This window comes from Plasmodium brasilianum, chromosome 7, assembly GCF_023973825.1.
Source record: "Plasmodium brasilianum strain Bolivian I chromosome 7, whole genome shotgun sequence".
Lineage (NCBI taxonomy): Eukaryota > Apicomplexa > Aconoidasida > Haemosporida > Plasmodiidae > Plasmodium > Plasmodium brasilianum.
In genome coordinates this window covers 359,658-380,373 of record NC_090120.1, presented here as the reverse complement: position 1 = coordinate 380,373, position 20,716 = coordinate 359,658, and the positions used below count along the sequence as shown (strand labels likewise).

Genomic DNA, 20,716 nt, shown 5'->3' with positions numbered 1-20,716 from the left:
GAAAAATTAATGTGATAGCTGAAAAATTTCCATAATATTGAAAATAAAATTTGAGTATATAGTAATTTACAAAATATAAAAGAATTTAAATTTTTATAAAAATTAGTACAGAGACTGTGCTACATGTACATATAATCTTACATTAAATAAATCCTAGCCTATAGATAAATGTGATAAAATATATATTAAAAATATTTTTTCCGCTACTTCAGTAATGACAAAATACTGTTAATACGTACATATTTTTAATTAGCCAAATAACAATGTGAATATATACCCGTAGTTTAATTTCATGGTTTTCACAAATTAAAAAAATAAAATTTAAGTTGTCAAAAGTAAATTCTTATGATTTCATATAAATAGTCATAGATTTAAATATACAAAAAGATTATCATGATGTTGGCACTTATTAGTTTATTTTAATGAACGTCCTACCTGTGTTATTATGCTTGTAAACATTCAACGGTAGCAAGAATGAATTATTTTTTATAAAATCTTGATTCTGAAGCATTAGGATAATATATATTTAAATCATTAAAGACATAAATGTGAAAAGCAGAAATATTATGGATTATTTTATATTAATATATATTTATCCTGTGTAATTAATGACAAACGGATGAGAATTATTAAAAAAATAGGTATTTTCTTATTATTAAAACAGTATTACTCCAAAAAAAAAAAAAAAAACATATCCAATAAACATTATTGCAATAACCAATATATATGTAATATATATATATATATATATATTTGAAAAGAAAACTGTTCAATTTAGTTTTAATAACATGCGTAATCAATTTAAAAATTGCATATTTAACTCATTTACACTTTTTATATAACACTACTTACGTTCGTGGATTAAACAAGTTTTCCTTTTTTTTTTTTTTATCCTTTCTATAATGACAAATGCAATGTGTATTCAAAAAATACTATAAGCAGATTGTTGAAAATTTCGTGGTTTTATACTTACACTATTGAACTTGTTCATTCTACGAACTTCCGTTATTACATTAAATGTGCCTTGATAATTAAACAAAAATATAATAATATTTTCTTATTAAATATAATTTAGAATTTATTTTCCTTGCCAGGATTTCCTTTTTAATTTAAATTTGCGCTGTTATCGAACCATTTATTCCATTGTTTCATATTTATCCACTGGTTAAAAAAAGTATTCATCCATTCATTAAATAATTGATTTTTTTTTTTTTCCCAATTTACCCAATTTCTGCATTCATTTTTTACTAATTCATCTTCTTTCTTTCTGAACCATTCCATCAAATTCTCTTTTTCGCCCATGATTTGTTCATTATACGTGAACCACATTGTTTTCTGTGCATTAAATAATATTTTAGTGAATGGTGCATGCTCCCAATCTTGGAGATGAGCATTATCATTATCGTTAATTTCCCAATGACGTTTCAGCCATGCTTTAATTTTGGTATTAATCCATTTAAACCATCCTTTCACAATCAATTTATAAAAACTCATTTTACTTTTAGTAATCCAATTTTTCCATTCTTTTTGCATAATTCCTTCCCATCTGTGTTAATCCACTTTATCCAATCATCATCATCCCAGGCTATAGATTTTTTTAAAATATTACAATTATGTTCTTTTTCAATATCTTCATTATGATTCATCCATTTATCTTCGACGTACTTTAAGAATTCTTTGAACTGCTTTTCTCTCTCACCAAACCACACGTTTTTTTCATTCTCCATGTGAGTGCTGAAAATTCTCCAGTCTAATTCTAATTCGTTTATCCACTCATTCCACTCCTCTTGAATAATCACATTATTTGATCTGGGTATATTTTCTACATTATTTAACGTGGTATTTTGTGGAACATTATTAAATACATTTACTGGATTGTTAGAAGACTACATAAAATTAAAAAAAAATATTAATGCTTTCATATCTATTAATAATATAGATTTTTTAAGGTAATCAATGAAAGTTTACATATTTTTTTATATATTAATTTTATCTCACATCAAGGTATTTCTTTAAAGGATCAGCAGCATATGATAATATAGGGAATGCACTAAATATGCAAAAAACAAAGTACGGTACTTTCATATTTCATAATATATAATTATTATTTTCTATAATTGTAATATTTCTAGGAATAGAAATTTCTAAGATATAATAATAAATGTTTTCAGTTTTTTATTTTTGTATATTTTAATAAAAATAAAAAAAAAATGTTCTTTATTAGGCTAACATAATTTCTTTGTGAATGTAGGAAAATAAATATCAGTTATAATTTGTGAAAATTCGTTTTCTAGTTGGTAAAGGAATAAAAATATCTTTATATATTTAACTAAAAATGATATGATTTTGCAGTTGAAAGGCAATTAAATACCAAATAATTAAATAAATATATATGATTGTAGCATCAATGCTTTAAAAATTTATTTCATGAAAGATTTAAGTGATTTAAAAAATTAATCAAAATTAAAATATATGGTCTTATTTTTAATTTTTTTTGCAACCTGCATAAAAATTGTTTGAATAATATTTCATTTACATTTTTTTTTTGTAACAGAATTTCACTGAAAAAATGAATAGAACAGTTTTACAAAATAATTAAGAAAAAAATATGAATATAAAGATGTCCACAAAGTGTAATTATAATTACAGTACTTGGTTTTTTGTTTTTTTTCGACTGTTTCTATTTATTTATAATTATATTTACTTCTTATACAATATAATTATAGTTATGAATAAACCTTTTTTTAGCAATTAATTTTTTCTTTTTTTTAAGGTGCTAAAATAGCCACAATGCTTTTTTTACTCATTAGTACAAAGATAAACAAATTTAAAGTTATAAAAATTATATCATGACAACAAATAAATTAAAAAAAAATATGTAACATGAATATTTATAAAAAATAATTAAAGAAAACAACCTCTAGTAAGAAGATATATATAAAAATTTACCATAGTTCATAAAAATATAATATTTTTACTTTTAAAAAAATATATTTTTTTTCTTTGTTCTTCCTGTTATTTTTTTTTTTTAATTAAAATTTCAGTAGTAATATAAACTCCACTACATAATTGTATTCAATTTTTGAATATTTCTGCTTTTGATAAAATTTATGTGTACCTCGTGTGTTCAAACTTAACAATTAAATGTTTTTGATTTATTGATTCCTTAAATTTTTTATTAATCTATTAATTTACCGAACCTTTTAAATGTAGATGTATATATTTATTAATTTCATTTTATTATGTTTTTTTCATAATATCACTTTTTGAATATTTTTCATTGAACGCTTCTTTTCTTATAAGAATAAGATTTCTATGCAAAGAAAATTTTGCTTGCAGTGTACAATTTTTTTGGTGAATGTAATCCTATTTACAATATTAAAAAATGATATTTCAGTGGATTTATTTTTTCATTATGTGCATCAAATTTTATTTAGTAAAATGCTTATTAAAAGTAAAAATTATAAAAATAGGGAACAAAATATTTTATATATCTTCCATATATAATGAATTATGATGAAACAAATTAAAATTTGTGCGTTTAGGATTATGATTGTTTTTTCCTTTAGGAATGGTTGCAAAGGTAAAATACAGATAAATGAAAATAATATGTAACATTTAACAAATATGGTTACATGTATAATTACAATAAAGGAAAGTATAAGAACATAGAAGAATAATGAGATAATTTGTTTTTGAAGTATTTGTTAAAATTTAATAATTAAAGAGGTTTATGGTTAAGGTTTTTCCTTAGAAAGAAAAAAAAATAATAATAGATACAATTTATACAAAATAGCAACGTGCACATTCAGTTGCTTTTGTGAATATATATTATGGATATATATTAATTATACTAAAGAGTTATTAAAAATCTATGCATATTTAAAAAAAATAAAAATAAATATCTTGTATTAACCAAAATAACCATTAAATATGGAAATAGATAAAAACCTATTAATGTAATATGAAATATGCATAATTTGTATTTGTGCAAGACAAAAAAATAAGTTGAAAGTCTATTTAATAATTTATTTAGGAAAACTTTAGAAAAAAAAGTAAAATCAATTAAATATTTTATTGCCAATATATCACTATGCTTATATTAGAATTTAGAGGTTGCACAGTATCATATGAGTCAAAATACAACTATACCAATATTTATTAATTATACATCTACATTTTTAAAACATATATATATATATATATATATATATATATATATATATATATATATCAGTATAGATATTCATTTTAAAATGTAATAATACTCATTACATTACTACAGTTATATAATATCAGTTTATTCAGGCCTTATACAACAATATACGCCCCAAATGTTATTTTTTTTCATAATAAATCCTTTTATATAAAATTGAGATATATGTAACTTCTTGTTATTCATATTTTGCGTATTAAAAATAAAAATTTATATTACATTTACTATAATATATGAAAATTTAAAAAAGACAAAAAAAAAAAAAGTTTTAGACTGATATAATTTTTTTTTCTGTAGTAAATAAAGAAGAAAGTGGTATTTCACTATACACACAATATTCTATTAATAAGAATAATTTATTTAAAAATATATGTAATTTTATATTAATGAAAATGAGAAATACATAATATATAAGGAAAACGGTTTATGAAATTCACTTACAAAGTATAACAAAAATGTATAAGAATATTTCTTTTTTTATTTTCTAGTGTCTTTATAAATAATAGGATATATTTTCTATTAAGAATAAATGAAACAACCAAGAAGATTTAATTTCAAAATGTATATTATTATTTCTTTATTATTATTATGCAAATAAAAAATTAAAATATGGCCTTATATACATTTTCATAATATAAATTATGTTATATATAGTATATAAATTTTAATTAAATTTACATGTTTATTAATATTTTAAAAATAAAAAAAAATTCTACACCTTTTTTTTATTTATTTTTAAATTAATTCTGAATTTTTTTTAAGTATTTTTTTATTTTAAATAGATAAGTAATATTTTTCTTTTAAATCTTTATTTAATAATTTTTATAGAGCAATGTGAATTTTATACGTTTTAATAATTTGGTTCAAGATAAAATAAATTTTTTTGTTACTAGTATCATACAAGAACATAAATAAATAGGATAATTTTTTAGTTAAAAAAAATTTACAATATCTAATATTACACAATTAAAATAAACTGCTATAATATAAAATATTTTTTATATAATAAAATGGCCCTTATTTATTTATCTTTAATATATTTGTTGGTTGTTAACATTTCTTTTTCTTTTGTTTAAATTTTACCCTTAGGATAAAAGTTTATTTGAAGATGGTAAAAAAATAAAGTATAATTTTAACTACATAAGAAAAAAAAATTAGAATAGTTAAAATAACTACAACATTTAAAAGTTAAAGCCATGTTATATCATTATTAAATAAAAAAGTTTATTATGTCTGTATAGGAAATTGTACTAACCTATATTGATGTCTATAAATGTTGAGGTAAGATCATCAACTATGCACATATAAATACAAGTACACACCTTATATTTGTGTAAATTTTATAACTTGTTTTATTATATGTCATTAATATAATTATGTAGTATGATTATAAATTAGGATTTTACGAATGAATCGTATACAATATAATATTACTTTTTAAGTAAAATGTAGTATACCTTATTTTTACTTTTTTTGTTCTAAAATAAAAAAGATAATTTTTTGTCACATTAAAAGAACAACTTTAACTTAATGTTAAAAGACATTTAAGGAACTTCTGATATTGAAAAACACTTGTTCAAACAATAAAATGGATACAAAACTTATTTAAATATACCAGTAGATTATATGCTTTTATTTTATATATATAGGATCTCAAAGAGTCTCAGTATTTATTATTTTATCTAATTAACACTTCATAAAGTAAAATGCCGAAACTAAGTGATTAATATTTAGTGCATATTCATTTATCCTTGAAATAATATATAATGGATTAGTATTTTAATGTTTCATTTCTTTTGAAGAACGCTTAATATTCATAACAGAAAACTAAGCTTTCATATAAGTCGCATTTCTGTGCAATATTTAAAAGATATTATGTTACATAGATTATCATCACATGAAATATATAAATAATTGAATAAAAATTTGGTTAATATATCTTATTTGAATGCAAATTGCAAAGATTTGAATTCATACGTAATTCAGTGTGATAGTATTAGTAAACTCTGCGTTAAGATTGAAAAAAACATTTAAAGGTATATTTAATATTAATTCAGTGATAACATAGGAGAATGATCATAAATAGTATTTAACTTACCGGATATATGGAAAAAGAAGAAAAAATTTTATCACTAAATATAAGTACATTACAAGAGATATTATTCAAAAACTTTATTTTTGTAGAGATTAATACTTATAGTGAACAAAATAAAAATTATTTATTACTTGAATATAATTTTTATTTTGAGCAAATGAAAGAAAAGAATGATATGGTTGATTATTTTACTAAATATAATACAATTAATAATAATATGATTTGTAATATCGAGAAATATGATAATTATGTTAAATGCGTTTGTTACATTGAACCATTATATGAAATAACATAAAAAAAAACGTAAAAATTTCTAATGTTTTGACTTTTTTATAGATAAAACAATACGTGAGGATTGTATTATATGGGATATAAATTATAATTCCTGTGTTTTCATATCTAGATTAAAAGAACAGGTTGCTAAACTAAATGAACATTCAAAAAAGTCTGTTAATCCTAAAATGGTTGGGGAAAAAAAAAAGAGTATTTTTATATGCTGAGTACTTCATCAGGTGTAGTGACCTCCCCTGACGGCAGAATTTAAGGACATGAAAGGAAAATGAATGAACAAAATATCGTTTATCAGAACTCTTAACAAAGAAAAGATTACTTAAGAAGTTTTGAATGGTAAGCACAGGACTCCATTATTCCACAGGTTAAAGAAAAAGATGACTATTGAAATTCTACATACATATATAATATAAAAGAATAAGGAGGAAAATTGCAACATGAAGATTAAACATCTACAAATAAGTTAGAAAAGGAAGTTAACAAGCTCATGGACACTTCAAGATTTTCGCTGGAACCTGTTCTCATTAGTTTTTAATATATATTTGATGACCATAATTTAAATGAAATATTTGATTAATTAAAAATGAGTAATGTCCATAATTTTAATACTTCAAAAATTTTAAATTATATTTTTAATACAAAATTTTTTTATATTTATATTTTAATTGTTTAAATCCTAATATTTTTCTCTATATGTCCTTTTATTTAAGAGTAAACAATTTTAATTAAAATGTCTAAATACCTCATATTCGTATTCATAATTAATTATATTAAAATTTTATAAATATAAAATATATATATTATACATATTTTTTAATTTTTTCCTGAATAAAATTTCATTCATTTAAGATCCTGGTTACACAAGAAGGAATGTAAAAAAAAATAAAATTAGAGACAACCTTCACAAAAGATAGAATAATAGATTTGCATTGAACAATTCAGAAAATTCACATCAACGCACAATGAATAAGAGATTACATAAGTTTGATCATGCAAGTTATATAGAACGTAAATTGAATTAAAACGAAGTTAACTGAAAACATATAAATTGGGATTTGTAAGTATACCTTTTAAAATATAAAAAAACATAAAAATAAAAAGAATACGTGTAATTAAAAAAAAACTTATAATTCTTTTAAAAATTTTACCATAATTTGTATTTTTCATTTTTTTTTTTTGTTCATTAAATATCAAAAGTAGTAATATATACAAATATATATGCTTATATCATCTTATTGGACTTTATGCTGTCGTAATATTTATAGTTAAGGCATAAGTTATTTCCCATGAAGAATAATAATATTAACATTAGATGCATTTTTTAAGATTAGTAAATTCGTTAATGATTTATGGTTTTTAATTTTTTAGAGACATTAATTATTTAAATAATAAAACACTTCATTTTAATGATTATTAAAAATACTGTTTTTAGTAATCTTTAGCGCTTATCAAATGGTTCTATAGGAAAAACAATACAATGATAATAAAATATACTGATTCTTCTGATAGTTATACGTTTTGTTTAAAATATTTTTTAGGGGAATTTACGATTAAGTTAATTTATTATTTCTCACTTATAGTGACTATGCTATCTTAATGTCTCCGAAAGAATATGATTATCAGTGTATAATCTGATTAATTACACAAATATTATTAGACATAGAAATTCTTTTAGTGTGCACTTTTTTTTTCATTATTTAAAAGGTGTTATACTTCATCAAATGTTTAATCCTGGTTATAATAACTGACTTTTTCCTGTATTACGACATACTATTAACATTTCTTTCATTATTTAATCTTCATAAGAATAAAATTTGAGATACTAATAATTATGTATTAGCCTTTTTTTAAATGAGAACTATAATATAAAGGAATTTCTTTTATATAAAATTATGTATATATTTTTAATTTTTTTGAATTAATAATATTATAAAGAAAAATATGTTATCCTTCAGAGGAAATATATTTGTTAAATACCAAAATTTTGATAATTTTGTAAAAGTTTTAATACCTTCCATCTATACATAATATATTAGGGCTAGGAATTTTAATTATCAAAGAAAAAATGTTCAAAATAAAAAAGTAATTATATCATGATTATGACTATCATATTGGTTTAAGTACGTACATGGTCATGTTTTTGATGTGCTGAAACGTTTACATATATATATATTTATATAACTAGATTATAGTTAGGTGAGAATTACATTTACCTTATTTTTATGTTTAAAATTATATGTGACGATATGCAGTATATTTTTATGGAATTGTAATCTTTTAGAAAATAGGAAAAAGAAAAAGTGTGTATCTATTTTGTAAATGTAATGAAATATATATTATAATATATTAAATGTATATTTATAAAATATAATGTAGGTTTCATTTTTATAAGATATTTAAGTGGAACAAAATTTATTGTAATTTCTAGTTCTACTACATCCGATATAGATTCAATGTTTGGGCACATATTTTTATGCACTGCATAAATGAAATTTTATTATCTTTTAGATATCTGGATTACCATATGTTAAGAATACAAATAAATTAAAGCATATAATTATAAATGATTTAATGCTTCATAGAGTTTTAAGATTAAATGAAATAAGCATTGAAAAATAAAAGTTATTATATAAATGTAAACAAAATTTTGAATTAACAAGTAAAAAAATGCAGTACGAATTATACATAAATAATTTCGAAGAATTAATACTTACATATAATGATTATACGTACGGGTGTTTATGTAATTAATGTAATATAGTTATATAAGTATTAAATATATTACCTATTTAACATATGTATATATTATAATTCAAAAAAGTTAAGTACTTTTTTAATAAAAATAATATCAAAATAAACTAAACCCATAAGGTATATCTCATGTGCTAGAACTATAAGTCCCTATTTTTTTGTGCAATAATAAAATTTTTTTTTTTAATAAACTTGTAAACTAATATTTTACCAAGTTATTTTTCTTTATTTTTCACTCATTATTATTACTTAATTAAATATTATCTTATTTTTTTTACCGAATTAATAATGTTAGCTAATAATCAAAGTTGTTAGACTATATTAAAATATTCAATAGTGAATATTATGTAATTATTATTTATTAAAATTTTTTGGCAAATATTTAAAATAAATTAGTAATATTTATGTAAAATATATAAAAAAATTACATGCTTTATTTTCCAGAAATATGTGCTCAATAAAGAATCAAATTTATTCTTTCTCTTAAGTCATATGCAAAAAGGTTCAAGAGAAGCTTCTGAAGCAGTAGAAATACTATATAATTTTTCATTGTAAATAATAATTGGTTCCTCTTTTAATTGAATAATCTACCTATTCTTTGTTAAACATGTACCTTTTTTGGAAAATATACATTTATATATCATTATATTTTACTTTCCCTTTTTAATGTTCAGAAACAAAAATTAGATCGTTTATTTCCATTTAATTTTTACAATAAATTAAATGGTGATATGGATGAAGATAAAAATGATAAATATTAGGAATCGATAAGGGGTTTCCGTAATGGATATCATGAAGATAAATATATTTGTCTCAAAATTGAAGGGATCATTTCAGTTACATATAATATGCAGAGTCATAATACTTATATTAATAATAAGAATTGTTATTCTTTGAGTTAAATGTTACACAAATAAGTATTTAAGCATCTTAATAATAGATATCTCAATTTAGTTTCTGATAAAATTATTTCTGGCCTTTGAAAATTGTGGAAAAGATTATTGATGACAAATACCTTACCAATAAAAGTTAATAACATCTTGATGTATCTTTGTATGTTATGGATAACAAAGGAGAGAAGTAATTGTTAGATTACACTGAACGTTTTGGTTTCGTCGTAGAGAAATCTCTCAAAAATAGTGGTGATTCTTACAGTAAGTATTTTGACTACATTATAGGTAGTGTTTTATTGTATTTTATATGAGAACAACTATGTAAATAGTAAGAAGACAGTGTATATAAAAACTTAATTAGAAATAATAAAAACTCTCTTCCTAAAAAATTTTATATGATCGCTCAAACTTAATTATATTTCTGTGGATTCAAGTATTTATTAATCACTATTTTAGGAGACCTATGTATTCATTAAATGAATGCATTTGCTTAATTTATGATCTCTTTATCTAAAATAGAAAAATAATACTTCAATATGAAAATTCTGCAGAACAAACAGTAAGCACCCCCAAAATAACTGAGGGTATCAAGGAAAAACCCAGGATTGACTTAGTCAAGACTACAACTTGTACATCACAACCTCCAAGTTCTGTAAAACTATTTGAGAGTATCCTATCGTTACCCAAAAAAATAATTTTTGAGGGAAAAAAGGTTATTTATATATATTATTATTAGGAATAAACATGTTAAAATCGCTAATATTTAATGCACCTATATTAGTGAGTAATAATATGTTCTATAATTATTGATTTTTTTCATTTTGCATGAGATAAATACAAAATACATTGAAAATTATAAATTTTTTTCACTACTATTTATATTATGTTAACCAAAAATTCATTATTATAAAATAAAAATATTATTTGTACTTTATACTTTCAATTTTTTTTTTTTTTTTATTAATTTTCTCCGTTTGCCAATGTTTTCCATATTCTCGCATACAAAAAAAAAAAAAAAAACTTTATAATATTAATTTTGATAATATGGAAGAATTTTTAAACGAATTTTTTTAATATTTAGATGATTGTTTTAGGAATAATCTATATTATATAATTCTTTACCGAATAATATATTATAAAATATTACAGAATTTCAGTTGAATTAGCTTTACTAAATATTAGCCAGTAATATAAGCGAATTGTAGCTTTAATTATATTTATAAATGAGAAAAATAAATTTTTAAATCATTTGGATGGCAAATACATATATTATTCTTAAAAAGATATGAATGCAGAATAGAACGAATTTATATTTATGGAGCTTATCAAAATTAATATTATATCTGTAATAATATATATAATAAAAACAATAAAGTAATAAATAAATATTCATTTCATTAACAATAAACTAAGAGGAAAATAAAGATGTTATTTGTAGTGAAGGCACTTTTAATGGAAAGGAGAGTTGTTTTAATTGTTCATTGAATACTATAAAATAGTGCATATGGTGAATATTTTATTAAAATTAACATAAAATATATTAAGTGATATTGATATTATTGTAATGTTATCAGTAGGTGTAGAAAGATTTATAGGAGTCAATAATGGATATAATAAAAAACATTCTAATATGATTAAATTATTCGTAATATTTTTAAGGATGCATTCATGAAGGTTCAATACGGAAGATGCAACATTACGTAATTTTTAATATTTAAATCACGTAATCATATATATCAATATATATCTTTATTCTTTTTTCTAATTGTGTAGGAATTATTATATTTATCAGAGAAATATAAATTAATAAATGAATAATTAAATTAAAATAAAATAAAAAATGTTACGTTTACATTGCATGTTAAGTTCATAAATGAAAAAATTATATTATAATTAACACTTGTAAAATATATATAGTAAATAAAAATATGTGTATAATATATTTTTATTAAAGAAAATTTAAGATAATATTCGTTCTTTTAATGTAACGTATTATTTAAAAAAGTAGTAATAAGTGATGTTATGTTTCCTTCCAGTATAAATATATTAGATTATTGTACGTTCAGATAAATATTTGAGTTATTATATAATATATAAATACTGTTTAGAGTTTTACATTGTCTTTAATAAATAATATGAAGAATTAATTTTAATTTATTAAAAAAATACAAATTTTTTTATCATTATTTAAAAGTTTTATTTATTAATGCTATAGAGTTGTAAAATAAATGCAAATTTTGAATATAAAATTTTCTTTGTGAATAGTATTATAGCACATTTGGATGTTCTTTACATAGTAATTAACAAACAAAAAAATACAAATAATTACGAACTGTTGTTGTAATTCATTGTTCTAAACTTCTTTATCTTTCATATCCACACATCATGTAACCATAAGACATCATATATAATAATACAGAAAAATAATAAAAATGAGGAATACTAGTTATATTGATGTGCCCAATATCAGAGAATGCATAACCAAAAATTAGAAGTAAATAAGGTGAAAATTTTTAAGAGAAGAACTTAATAATTTTTAGTTGATAAAATGATTAATTTAAATTTCTGTTTTTAAATAATTATTTGATGAACTAAAACTTTATAAAATGTACTCATTTAAAATTTTTTATATACAATTAAAAAATTCCTCTGTGTGTGTTATAGCCATATGTAAAAATATTTAAACAGTTTATATGTTACTTGTTAAAATATTCTTCCATAATTTTTTTTTCTTTTTTTTTAGTAGCTTTAATAATTTTTTTTATTCATAAGAATATAGAATAAACTTTAAAAACATTTAATAAAATAATTTTTTTTTTTTTTTTTTGAATTAATATCTTCATTGAGCATATTTTTAGTTAACAATTCAGCTGAAGTGCAGTTATTTATTATTAATGAAATATATATTTTCAATGAGTTTATTTGGTAAAATAAAAAAATATAATTTTCTTTTGAATTATTTATTAATTTTTAATAGAGAAGGAACATATAAGTATTTATAATTTTTATATAATACATACATCTTTTTTCTAAGAATATAATATAAAACGCTTCTTTTTATTAAATGGCATTGAAGTAGTAAATATTAAAAATAGAAATAATGGAAAAAAATACAAATCATTAATTGTATAATTAACATAAAAATAATTTATGTAACAACATAAAGCATATTATTACTCCTTTTCATTGAATATTTAGTTGTCCATCTTATATATTATATTTATTTCAAAATTTAGATGATAATTATTGCTGCAATATTTCTAATGAATGTTTTCTTTGTCCTTTTATTATTTCTACTTTTATTTTCTTTATTTTAATCGTAGTGACAAATTAAAAATTATGAAACAATTTATTTTCATATTATTAAATGGAGGTATAATATAACCATGTACAAATTTGATGCTTCATTTTTTTTTCAATCGAATGTGATATATAAAATTATATGAATATATTGTTCTATTAAATTTTTATTAAAATTTATATTTAAGTTTAATAGATTGTAAAAATACCATAGTTTTTTTAATTAATTTGTCACAAAAAACTATTCAGTACGTTAATTAAAAAAATATAGATATCAGAAAGTCATTAAAGAAAATGCCACTATAAATCTAATTATAATATTTCTCTGATTTAGTTGTATAGTTTTTTTAAATATTTTTACCTTACTTTAAAGTATGTAAACATAATAATTTATATTGTAGAATATCATATTATAATAATTAAAACTTGTTAGTTTTATATTTTTTTACAAATGAAAAGTATTATTTTAATTAAATTTTATATTTTATTTTTTTTTATTTTATCTAGTAAATTGATAAATAATTTTTTTTTTTTGTTTTTTCATTTTTTTGTTTTTTCATTTTTTTGGTTTTTTCATTTTTTTGTTTTTTCATTTTTTTGGTTTTTTCATTTTTTTGTTTTATTATTTTTTGTTATTTTGTTTTTATGTTTTATTATTTTTTGTTATTTTGTTTTTATGTTTTATTATTTTTTATTTTTTTTATTTTTTTGTTTATTTATTTATTTATTTATTTTTTTTTTTTTTTTTTTTTTTTTTTTTTTTTTTTTTTTTTTTTTTTTTTTTTTTTTTTTTTTTTATTTTTTTTTTTTATGTATAATAGAATCTATTATGCAAGGATTATTCACAATTTTTCATTATATAGAAATTCTATTTTGAAATTAAATAAATTATAGAAATATATCACGATATATACTTCGACTATTTTTAATAATTGCTATTTTATAACATAGAAATAATTTCAATATACAATTAATTATAAATGTAAAACTTGAATATTTGCCTATCGTTGAATGGAAAAAAACGTTATACAATATAATATGTTGCATTAAAAAATATAGGAAAAACAATATTTTATATTCTGTAGCGTTATAGTTTTCATCATAAATAATATTTCTATTTTTTGTATTAACTTTTTATATATATATATATATATATATATAACAACAAAGGTATAAATATTTTAATTAATTAGAATAAGAAAAATATTTATAAAATTTATATACTTCACAATTAGGCAAAGAGAAATAGCAACTCTAAATTTTTTATGCTCCTAATATAATAACATAGTTTCAATATAAATTGGAAATATATGGGTATATTTACATAGTGCAAGTTTTATTATGAAAATTTATCGGTTACATTTATTGCCTTTTTAATAAATTTTCAAACATTGATGTTAAATAATAATATGATATTTTGCAATAATACTTTTCGAAAATACTTTTATCACTTATCTATATAAACATTAATAACAATAAATAAATGAAATTTTATTTAAAAATAAAATTGTAAATAAAACGCAGATGATATTTATAAGCTTTTATTGTAGATTCAATGTTTTAATTTCCTTAAATAAATGTACGTGTTATCATATAATATTTATACAATATAGCTGTATTATTATATTTTGACAATGCATATATTTTTAAAGAATAAATAAATATGTAATTAAATTATATTTGAAATATATTTTAAATGAATTATTATTAGTTACAATATATCTATGTGAACTTTATATTTTTTTTTGTTGTGAATTGTGAATGCAAAGTAATATATATATTTTTTTGTTATATATTATAATTCATTGAATTCTATTTTTCTAAGTGCAAATAAATATTTGTGAAGTTATAAATTTATAAAATGAAGTAATAAGAATTCATTTCTACTTATGTTCATAATATATAATACACAATATACTTGTCCTTGTGTTAAAAGTACATTTTTAATTTATTGTTACTGTTTTTGTTATTTTTCTAATATATATTTTTATATACTTTTTATTTTATTATCATATAATTTTACAATAAGTTGTTGGTACTTTTTTATATATGATGTGTTAAATAGAGAAATTTTTATACTCAGTTATTTGTTACAAATTGCTGAATCCTCAAAAATACATAACTCATGAAAACAAGGTTCTAAGAAAAAACTTGGATACATAAAAATTTTACATCTGTTTTAAATTAAATATGTTTAATTATTCCACAATAATTATATATTATGAAACATTTTTGTTAAATGATGGATAACTTGTATTACAATAAATGAATTATTATTTTGTGAGATCCGATAATGCACAATAATTAAATAGTAGTGTAGTGTGCAACACGTACTAGTAATAAAGCATTTCAATAATTTTATATATTTTTTTGACAATTTCTTCCTTGTATTATTTGATTGCCTCTTTATATTATGTTCTTTTTATTTGCAAAATTGTATTTTTCTAATGTACAGTTTATAAAATTCGTCATTCATCCCACTAGGTATTATATTTTCACGAATTATATTGTACTAATGTTGAAGTATATTATATTTTATTTTCTATGTTTAGTATATTATTATAGGACACTTTAAGCTTAATTACATATTTTCCAAATCCGCTGTTTAACTTTCAACGTTCGTAGTTCTTACTTTAAAAAAATTTATATGTATATATAATTCTCATTATAAATATATATTTCTAAATTTTCATATTTATTTTAATCATATTAATTTTTTATTTTTCTGTAGCACTTAAAATAATTAATAATACTTTAACAGAAGGCATATTTAAACATATTATATATAGGAAATAGATTATTATAAATTGATACATAATTAATTTTTTTCTTATATTATAACGATTAATAAAGAGTAATAGAACTTTTCTCATTTATTTCAAGCCATTTTTCTTCGTAATAATGTCATTTTTTTTTATTACTAGTATTATAAAATAAAAATACATATATATTATTCTTGCAGAAATTATTTTCAGTAAGCAATAACATAAACTTTGATAATAATTAAAAAAATGTATATATTATATGAAGAAAGTTTTAAAACTCAGTAATATTAAAGTTATAAGTTTTTTATAAGGTAGAATAAAAAAAAAAAAAGAATATTAAAGTGATTCTTTACCACAAGACGTTAAAACTATTTTTAACAGCAAAGCTATTTAATTAAAAAAAAAAAAATAATAATAAAATTTTTTTATACAAATAATAAGTATCATTTACTAAGTGTTTAAATATGTTCTATAGTATTATTTGTTTTTTATTTAGCTGTATTTGTATATATATAATATATGTGATGTTAAAATTATGACGACAAACTTCTGAATTAGGGCAATATTTCAGAGAGCGCGTTAATAATATAATTCATATATAAATAAATATAGCTTTAAAATGCTAAATATAGAAGAATTATTCACAAGAAAAAAAAAAGTTGCATTTTATTTCTATATATTAATTATAATTTATTGTAGAAAAATATGTTCAATATACATATAAATAGATAAACAAATAAAAAAATACTTAAATATTTAAATTCAGAATTAAGCTTATTTTTACATATATTTGTAATAGGTTGTCTTATTAGTTGATGTTTATACTGCAATAACTTTCACATACATTCAAATTTCACAAAAATATATTATGGCATGCAGACTTAGGCTTATACATATTAGAACTCAAATATTCCTTTTTTATTACTTGTAATTAAAATTTGAATATTATTTTATGCATTTATTAAATTATTAATATTTTTATTTGTGAATTATATTTAGGTGAATAGCATCATTATTATTATTATGAAGTATTTATTCTGTTGTTTTAAATATATTAAAAATGGAGTAGTAAATATTTTATTTATTTTAAACATTATTTTGTTTACTATTTAGAAAACAATGTTTTTGCAAATTTTATAAGGTCACTAAATTTACGTTCATTTATTTTAAAAATACTCGTTAATAAAATTAATTCTGATATCATATGAGTACTTCACTGTTATTTATATTTTAATCCTAATTGTTTGAATTTTATTATTAATGACAACACAACATAGCATGGAATTCCATTTTTTTTTTAATTTCATAATATAAATCTTTTAAAATTGGCAATATATATGATGATATTACTATGTTTGAAAACATATTTATCTGTTTAAGTGTAGATATAATTATTCATCTTATATTATATCCAAAAACACAATTTCTAAACTGTTTATTTTTCGAAAAACATCAGATAGTTCAAATTATAACTGCATACATTGTTCTATAAAAAAGAAAATGATCAAAACGTGAAATTCTTTATAATAATATATTCAAATTATCATAATAGTGTACAATAATCAATATATTTTACTGACATTCTGATTAATATAATTATGGAGAGAGGTAGAGAGCATAATGGTTTTAGTTCTGTGAATTTTATTCCATATTATAATAATGGAGATGGTCCTCATGTGTTTCAAAATGTGAGAAATAACTGTTCAGCGTTACCTGATGAGGACGAGGAATTAACAGAATCGTCAGTAGAAGAGAGTGGCGGAGAAGAAATAGAAGGTCGTAGTGAAGATTCAGAATATGAATCTGAATCCGAAGATGGCACTTATCCTAAGGCATTTTATTCTGGGAATGATATTCCTCCTGCTGTTGTTCCTTGGACGCGCGTTTCTAATTCATTAGATCTTATTTTCGTTCCTCCTACATATAAAGGTGTAAATCAGTCAGCAGGCTCAAAGTTTGTTCCTCCTACATATCAAGGTGTAAATCAGTCAGCAGGCTCTAAGTTTGTTCCTCCTACATATCAAGGTGATTCACAGATTTACGATAAATATTCACAAGCTACTCAAGAATCTTATCCTAACATATCACGAGAAAATGAAAAAAGGGTTAGGAAAAAAACTAATATAGGTATATATATAAAAACTGATATTAACAAGTTTATGAGAGTACGGCATCAGTAGATATTCCTATGGTTAATGATAATGAATCTAACGATATAAACAAATATTGTTTTAAATGTCCCTGAAGGTTCTCTAGAAAGAGATATGACTTCAATTTCTTTGAAAAACACTGTGGAAAACGCTAAGAATGATACTAATTCTCCATGCGATAGAACTGCTACTCAAAACTTTGAGAGTGCAGTTACTCATGGTGTGTCAAGAGCTATACCTGATGATTAGGTTTTTTTAATCTTAATACCCTTGACTACAATCAAATTATTTATGTTTTTATATAATGTAATAAAAAATTCTTCTTTTATAAAAATAATAGTACTTTATGGAACTTAATAATTTATTATTATTTTTTATAATGGAAGTATAAAATAAAGTTATAATATATACATTTCCAATATTTGTTATATATTATAATATGCTTGATTGGGATTTGATTCATTCGGCTGAAGGCAAAAAAAAAAGTAAGAATTTTTTAAACTATTGATAATTCCTAAAGATTATGAATATGAAAAAAATTAAATGAATCCAAGTTCTTACTGAGGCAATGAGTTTGGAAGGAAATGGGAAGAAATCAAGAAAAGGCTATACATGCATAAGTATAAGAATATATTTAAGAAAAAAAAGGGAAGAAATTATGAGGAATATTATTCTCTGTATACATTTGGACGTACTGAATCAATGCGAAAATGAAGAGTTGCTGATAAATAAGGATTAATACTTAGAAATATTCGTAGAGAGTTCATAAATAAAATAATAAAAGGTGAACATAAAGCAGAGAATTAGTCAATAATGAATAGAGGGAATAAGTTATGGATGTTAGTATAATAAAAAGAAATAGAACTATGGAATAAATATATAAAAATTTATAGGAATATATTAGATATATTGAAAAATGAAGTATGGTTTGATAAATTTAATATTAAATGGGCAGGTTAAATAAGGAAATATATAAATGTAGACAAATATAAAAGAACATTGAAATCTGTAAATTACATTGTATTAAGTCGTAGAGTAAAAATGTAAAAACTTGTTTGGAAATAGTGACTAAGGAAGCTCTCATTATAAAACAATATTTTTAGAAGAATGGTCTTAGGAATTGATTAATGTATATGATAATTGAATATATACATATAGTATTGAAGATGAGGATTTCATATTCTACTTACAGAGAATCTAGAAGATAAAGAAGATTTCGAATAATTCTTAATAACTATAAATAAATTACTTATAGGAAAAGTATGTGTACTGACGTATATGATGATGTTAGAAGAATATACAAACGAAAAGTATACCATGAGTAAAGAACGAATTTTTTGTTCTTATATCTACAAAATTGAACAGAATATAATATCCTTATAAAGATTACAAACTCTCATAAACTGTAGAATATACGTAGGGATACATCTTGTTAAGCATAATGAGAATGAGGATGTTTTCTATGTATAGTTTAGGAGTCATATGAATTAAATAAATGTTTCTTTGGGCAGAAATGAATATATAATTTAGATTAAAGATATAAATTTATATAAAAATATAGTTAATATAAGTGGAAATATTATAATGGAAATGAAAAAGTTTATATTAATAATAGAATCGGAAGAAAATATTCTAAAGAAACAAATGGATTAAAATAATTATATGAACTATTTAAGTATTGTTCTTGTTTATTGGAAAATATATAAAAAAAAACTATGAAAAAAGCATCTAGGAGGAATATGTAGAGAATTATATAGGTAATATAATTAACTAAAAGGTTAATTCATATATATGAAGAACACTAATGAATTTAACAAAAAAACTAGGAGACGCGGACTTTATGCGTACATTTATAATATATAATGAGGGTTAAGTAGATAGGGTGGGAGTGGAGAAGGTATGTATTTTATATATAATTGTACACTAATCAAATAATTATAAATTAACCGAAAAAACAAATATATTTTATGTAAATGCCATATAAGAATAGATAAATATGTTTGTTCGTATAATTATAATTTGTAATAAGGTTATGAAGTATGATAAATCAAAAAAAAAAAAAAAAAAAAAAATAATTAATGATGTATATGAACATATAAGTTTTCGAGCTGATTTTTTTTTTAAAAAATCGTTTTGAGTACATATTTAAATAATAATCATAATAAAATATGGTAGTGAAAATAATGTATTTTATTTTTTTTGTAAGGTCAATTTTTTTTTCTCTCTTTTTCGTAATTATAACAGAACATTTTTAA

General features: G+C 20.4%; 3 protein-coding genes across 3 annotated transcripts; 2 read left to right on the top strand and 1 right to left on the bottom strand.

Moving 5' to 3' along the window:
* Nucleotides 1-1,104: 1,104 nt before the first annotated feature.
* MKS88_001810 (tryptophan-rich antigen) lies at nt 1,105-2,085 on the bottom strand (the record flags this gene model as incomplete). Its single annotated transcript, XM_067214771.1, has 3 exons — nt 1,105-1,335; nt 1,500-1,886; nt 1,999-2,085. The coding sequence occupies 3 exons, from the start codon at nt 2,083-2,085 to the stop codon at nt 1,105-1,107; spliced, it is 705 nt and encodes a 234-aa protein (XP_067074116.1).
* Nucleotides 2,086-6,321: 4,236 nt separating this feature from the next.
* On the top strand, nt 6,322-6,811 carry MKS88_001809 (uncharacterized protein; the record flags this gene model as incomplete). The annotated part of the gene is made up of 2 exons (XM_067214770.1): nt 6,322-6,535; nt 6,648-6,811. 2 exons carry the CDS (start codon nt 6,322-6,324, stop codon nt 6,809-6,811), a joined length of 378 nt encoding a protein of 125 aa, XP_067074115.1.
* Nucleotides 6,812-17,909: 11,098 nt separating this feature from the next.
* MKS88_001808 (uncharacterized protein) lies at nt 17,910-18,710 on the top strand (the record flags this gene model as incomplete). Its single annotated transcript, XM_067214769.1, has 2 exons — nt 17,910-18,438; nt 18,559-18,710. The coding sequence occupies 2 exons, from the start codon at nt 17,910-17,912 to the stop codon at nt 18,708-18,710; spliced, it is 681 nt and encodes a 226-aa protein (XP_067074114.1).
* Nucleotides 18,711-20,716: the final 2,006 nt, after the last annotated feature.